Here is a 5,111-nt window from a genome sequence, read left to right as displayed (position 1 = left end):
GGCTCGAGTAGTCGAGTAGATCTAACAAGCCTATTAACAGAATGTAGAATATTTTTGTTTTTATTTATATTTTTGTATTTATTTATATTTTAATATGCTATACCAGGTCAGATGTAGGCCAAGTTGCAGGTTCTTGGCAGGTCACCTAACCTATTTTTACTCCTACCAGATGGTTGAAAAAAAAATAAAAATATCCCCACTTTTTGTGTTTCTATAGAGTCAATCACATAAATCCGAGTTAACTGAATACATGTCTAAAATATTCTATATCTCTTTAACACTATGGCACTTCCGAAGACAATGAAGCACGATTTCAGAACCACTCTGACATCATGACAAATGCTTGATAAAATTAAACTATGATCAAATATAAACTCTATCGTAGGAATAGTATTATGAAGACTGAGATAAATAAAAAACTTATACTTCTAAAAAAAATACAATTTCCAAATCTACAACTTATAAATATAAAATCAATTTTGTTGTGTATATATAAAACACTAATCATCAAATTAATCCATCTTAAAAAATATATATCAAAATATGAAATATATATCAAAAATAAATTAAATAATATATGTATTTATATATAAATAATACACAGTGCTTGATTTTGGTGTTAATATAGGCTCCACTTTTCTAATATAAAAAGTTTATTAGTGTTTTGAATGGGAATTGGAGTTTTTGGTGTATTTACATGTTGGTGGACATGTCAGATGAGCAACCTCACCATGTGGAGGGTGTGTTGCTGACGTGTCAATGTCTGATTCGAGGGCAGCTTCAACAAGTGTATCTTTATATAAAGATAATTTCACCTATGTTTTTATCTTTTTTATTACACATAATAGTTTTGTATAAAATTTATGAAATTGGTAGATACTATTTTTTTTAATAAATAATTTTTATTACAAATTTTAAAAATAATGGATATATACAAAATATATTTTAGAAAAAATGCTATGCATCAAATCCTCTAATTCTCTTTCGGAAATTCTCTATTCTCTTAATTTTAGTTAATGTTAGAGTGCATGTGATATCATATTATACAAAATTTAAGTGAGATTAAGAAAAGAAAATATAAAAGAAACTATATATGTTTATATATTCATATTTAAGAAATAGAATCTGAGTATTGCATGAAAATATCAATACCTAAACACAAATAAAAAGACTTATAAAATACAAAAATACTATACGCACAAAAAAAATTAACCTAAATTTTCGAAGATCATGTAACTGGTAAGACTAAATCATTGTTCAAGTGCATAAACACCGAATTTCTTTCAACCTCTTTTTAAACGATTAGATTGAAATTCAGATTTTTTAGATATATATAAACATTAAAACAAAAGAATTACAATATTTATAAGTATTAGAACAAATTTATAATCATATTATATATAGGTTGGGAGAAAAGCTGCTTCAATCAAAGGTTAAAATATATGTCACAAAAAAAAAGGTTAAAATATATGTTTAAACTCTGAGTATAGAACAAATCATCCATGAAAAATATAAATCTATAAATCAAATGTGAGCCATAACAATATACAACTAAAAGATCTACCAAACAAACCAACTTACAAAACTCAACTTATATACTTTTACGTAATTAAAATTATAATTTATGCAATATTAAATTTATGTAAAACTATTTTCTTTTGTGAACTACATATTATTTTGTTGTAAAAGGAATACAAGTTTCTAGTAAAATTATTTTTTCTCCTGAAGAAAATTGTTGCCTGGTATAGAAAACTGTAAATATAAGCATACATACTAATCATGATCATATATAACAAACTTAAAACGTTAATACACTCGTTACATAATAACAGGCACTTCAATACATACATAGATGTATAAGTTGTAATTAAGCGTCAACATCAAAGTCTCTAACTCTAATTAGAAATGTTTATAGGTTGATAATAGCAACTACAACTCTAAACTAAAAGTGATAGTATTCCAATCAGAAGATTTCGGCGATGCATCAAGCATTGCTTTAAAGTTAGTGTTCTCATCGGTCATGAATGAACAAGAGATGTTGACAATCTTCAAGGCATGCCACCAACACTTTCTATCACCTGAACTGCAATGGCACTCTCCCTTTTTACTGCCCATCAGCATCTCATAGAAGAACTGTTGTTTTTCGCAAAAATATGCGGTGGAATTAGAAAGAACATATTGATGAAAAAGCATAAAGGCAATGCATTTGACATGATGAATACCGTGCTGGAATGAAAGTACAATTCTAATTCGTAAAAGGGAGAATTAAACAGAAAATTTGAAGATAATAAATGACATACCTCAATGAATGTGTAACGACGACTATATCTGAATGAAATTGTTTTTGGAAAACAACTCGAAAGCAAGCAATGCATAAGATGGCCATAGGGAGATTCACTCTTTGGAAATGAATATACTTTAAACTCCAAATGTTTGATACTCGGAGGAGTGGAAGAAACTTGGAATTCATGCAGATATGTATAATCCTACACAATTCAGAGTACATAAAATCAAATAGGCACATATCAATATGAATGAAAAAAGAACCAACAAAGTAGCAAGTGGAAACTTACATGAAATTGCTCATAGATAAAGAGGGAGAGAGATGCCAAAATGTTTTGTGGTATATTCCGGATAAATTTCCTCAAGCTATAAAAGTCCCGTAAATCCACGAGAGTACAAACACTGACTTCAAGTTTATTAGAACCTCTTAAAAAAGATATAACAGGTTTGTTATCATCAACATAGTCAAATGATAACAAATTTGGAGCATCAACGTTGATCTCCTTCAAGTTAGAGCAATGAGATAACTTAAAGACCTTGAGCTGGGCACTCAAAATATTAATCCTCTCAGACATAGAACAATGACCTAATTTCAAACTTTCAAGAAAAGGATACTTAGAAAACAGTTCAAGAAACCACTTGTCTGCAATAGCAGTGCTCTGCAAATACAATAAGCACAAACATCTTAAATTTGTGCAACTATCAAAATTCAGCTTAAAGGGTGCATCAAAATCCAATGGACGATAACGTAAGTTCTGAAGATTTGGAGAATCAATTTGTACTTCCTGTATTCCTTGAACATCAACGTCCTTGAGCTTTTGTAAACCATTTAGAAATAAAGATTTCACCCGATGACTCCTTTGCACTAGAGGATCTTCCGTGCTTAGATGGTTATATACGGAACAATAGTTCATGGTTAAATGTTCAATAAGAGTGCAGTGAGAAATAAGATGCTCAATAATCCTTTCATGCGTGAAAAGTACTTGACTTAAAAATAACGATTTCACCGAGGAAAACTTCATGGAATGATTTAAAAATTCTTGGTCAATTCTGATTCCCCCGGCCAACTCCAGCTTAGCAAGTGACTTGGCTTCAATGACACAAAGTGGAAGGTCATACCAGTTGTCTTGACTATAATCTCGCCCTATACACCCACCAGTGAGGTGAAGCTCTAGCACTTTGACACCATTTTCACTGGCCATCTGTATCCACTGATCAACATGGTGGGAGCCACGTGTAGGGTTTAATAAATTTGTCAAACTGAGCTTAAGTTCTTTGATTGCTAAGCCTTGGTCACGTAGCCTCAGCAATCTTTTTGTAACATAGTCAAAGAGAATATGCATTTTGCTAAACCTATGACTACTTCCTGGGACTATATCATGTATAGTAAAAAAGTCCCCACTGCAAACAGATAGATTGGGAAATGAATACCATGTGTCTCTCCACGCCTTTGATAAAGCAATAGTCTTGGCAGCATCTTTGTCCGACAACCTTGCAAGAATGTCATGAAGTATAGTTTTCGGCAGACCAGATAACCGGTCCATTTTTTCTCAACTACAGTACTGAGAGGGAGTATAACATCATAAATACATACCAAAATATAATAGTAAATCACTGCCTGCGCAATTAAAATTAGAGAGAAAAAGAAAAACACATGTATTACATGTTAACCAAAATGATTCATCTGCGACCACGGGGATCTTTGATTATGAATGACTTTCAAAATGGCAGCTCGTAAAACTTTACAAAGCCAACCCTTTTATTTCAACATGGTAGCTCGTAAAATTTTACAGGGTTGAGATTTTCATAGTAAATTTCATCACCATGACCCAAAATGTCATGACCTATCACAACCTGTGTAAATTTCCATCACGAATTCACGAGAAATAAACAGCAGCACATGATATAATGTTGGAAATAGAATTATGGCATAGGAAAGAAACCATCATTTGAATTTTGAAATTTGTATCACACAATTTGTCTGATCTCAATCTCATATAAGCACAAAAGAACACAGAGCTATTTTTCAAACCGTAATTTTCTTTTTCTTCTAACCCCACTTAACTATTATTAATTTATTATACATCATCTATAACCAAAAGCTCATTGTTAATGATGAAAAGGGATGAAATATTAAGAGGAAAAAAAAGCAGAAAGGACATAAGACTTACCTTCTCCGAAAAATTTGTGTTATGTGGTGAAGAATGTAGTTGTAGCCTTTGAAGACACGTCTCGTTTGGAATGTTAGGGTCTAGGGTTTCAGCCTTTCAGTCTCAGACCGTGAGAGTGAGAATGAGAGAAATTCAAATTGAGGGTTTCTCATAAGAGGATTAGGAATTAGAAACTGTTCAAGAGTTAGAATTTTTTTTTGAAATAATTAAAAATAAATTATTTGAATTCTGTTCAGAATTTTTATGCTTATTTTTTTTATAAATCAGACCAAAAAGCATAATTGTAAGATCTGAATTGGACCGATCGATCTGGCTGAAAAATCAGTAAATTCGTCACTTAGTTGATTAAGTTGAGCAATTTGACCCAATAAGATAAACTATAAAGAACTAGATAGAACCGAATTAAACCATTCGATTTTGATGAAAATCGACGAATTGGCAGTTTTGTGTAACAGGCAGTAGGAGTGTCCGCAGATCGGATCGGATCGGATCGGATATGATATCCGCATTTTTCAGTGCTAGATCCGATCCGCAAATGTGCGGATTGGATCGGATCGGATATCGGATATATCCGCATAATTAAACCTTCTCTTTTTAATCATATTTCTATGTAAAAAAAATTCAATAAAAATATTTCTTTTATACTTTTAAACTTAT

At 31.4% G+C, this 5,111-nt stretch overlaps 1 protein-coding gene across 2 annotated transcripts; it reads right to left on the bottom strand.

Annotated features, from left to right (window-relative positions):
- Window positions 1–1,794: 1,794 nt before the first annotated feature.
- LOC107464194 (F-box/FBD/LRR-repeat protein At1g78750) lies at window positions 1,795–4,621 on the bottom strand. 2 transcript variants are annotated; one of them, XM_052253724.1, is made up of 4 exons: window positions 4,455–4,621; window positions 2,574–4,137; window positions 2,301–2,486; window positions 1,795–2,133 (listed from the first exon to the last, which is right to left on the bottom strand). In XM_052253724.1, exons 2-4 carry the CDS (start codon window positions 3,825–3,827, stop codon window positions 1,930–1,932), a joined length of 1,644 nt encoding a protein of 547 aa, XP_052109684.1. In that variant the 5' UTR covers window positions 3,828–4,137; window positions 4,455–4,621; the 3' UTR covers window positions 1,795–1,929. The 2 variants fall into 2 exon arrangements, with proteins under 2 accessions (XP_052109684.1, XP_015938608.1); XM_016083122.3 differs by having other exon boundaries at window positions 1,796–2,133; window positions 2,574–3,845.
- Window positions 4,622–5,111: the final 490 nt, after the last annotated feature.

Source organism: Arachis duranensis, chromosome 9 (assembly GCF_000817695.3).
Source record: "Arachis duranensis cultivar V14167 chromosome 9, aradu.V14167.gnm2.J7QH, whole genome shotgun sequence".
Taxonomy (NCBI): Eukaryota; Viridiplantae; Streptophyta; class Magnoliopsida; order Fabales; family Fabaceae; genus Arachis; species Arachis duranensis.
This window is presented reverse-complemented; position numbering and strand designations above follow the sequence as displayed.

Excerpts from the sequence above, each read along its gene's own strand:
- LOC107464194 (XM_052253724.1), bottom strand. The coding sequence starts at position 3,827 with ATGGACCGGTTATCTGGTCTGCCGAAAACTATACTTCATGACATTCTT. Across the intron at positions 2,487-2,573 it reads TTATCTATGAGCAATTTCAT|GATTATACATATCTGCATGA; the intron begins GTAAGTTTCCAC and ends TGAATTGTGTAG. Across the intron at positions 2,134-2,300 it reads GTCGTTACACATTCATTGAG|TTCTTCTATGAGATGCTGAT; the intron begins GTATGTCATTTA and ends GAAAAACAACAG.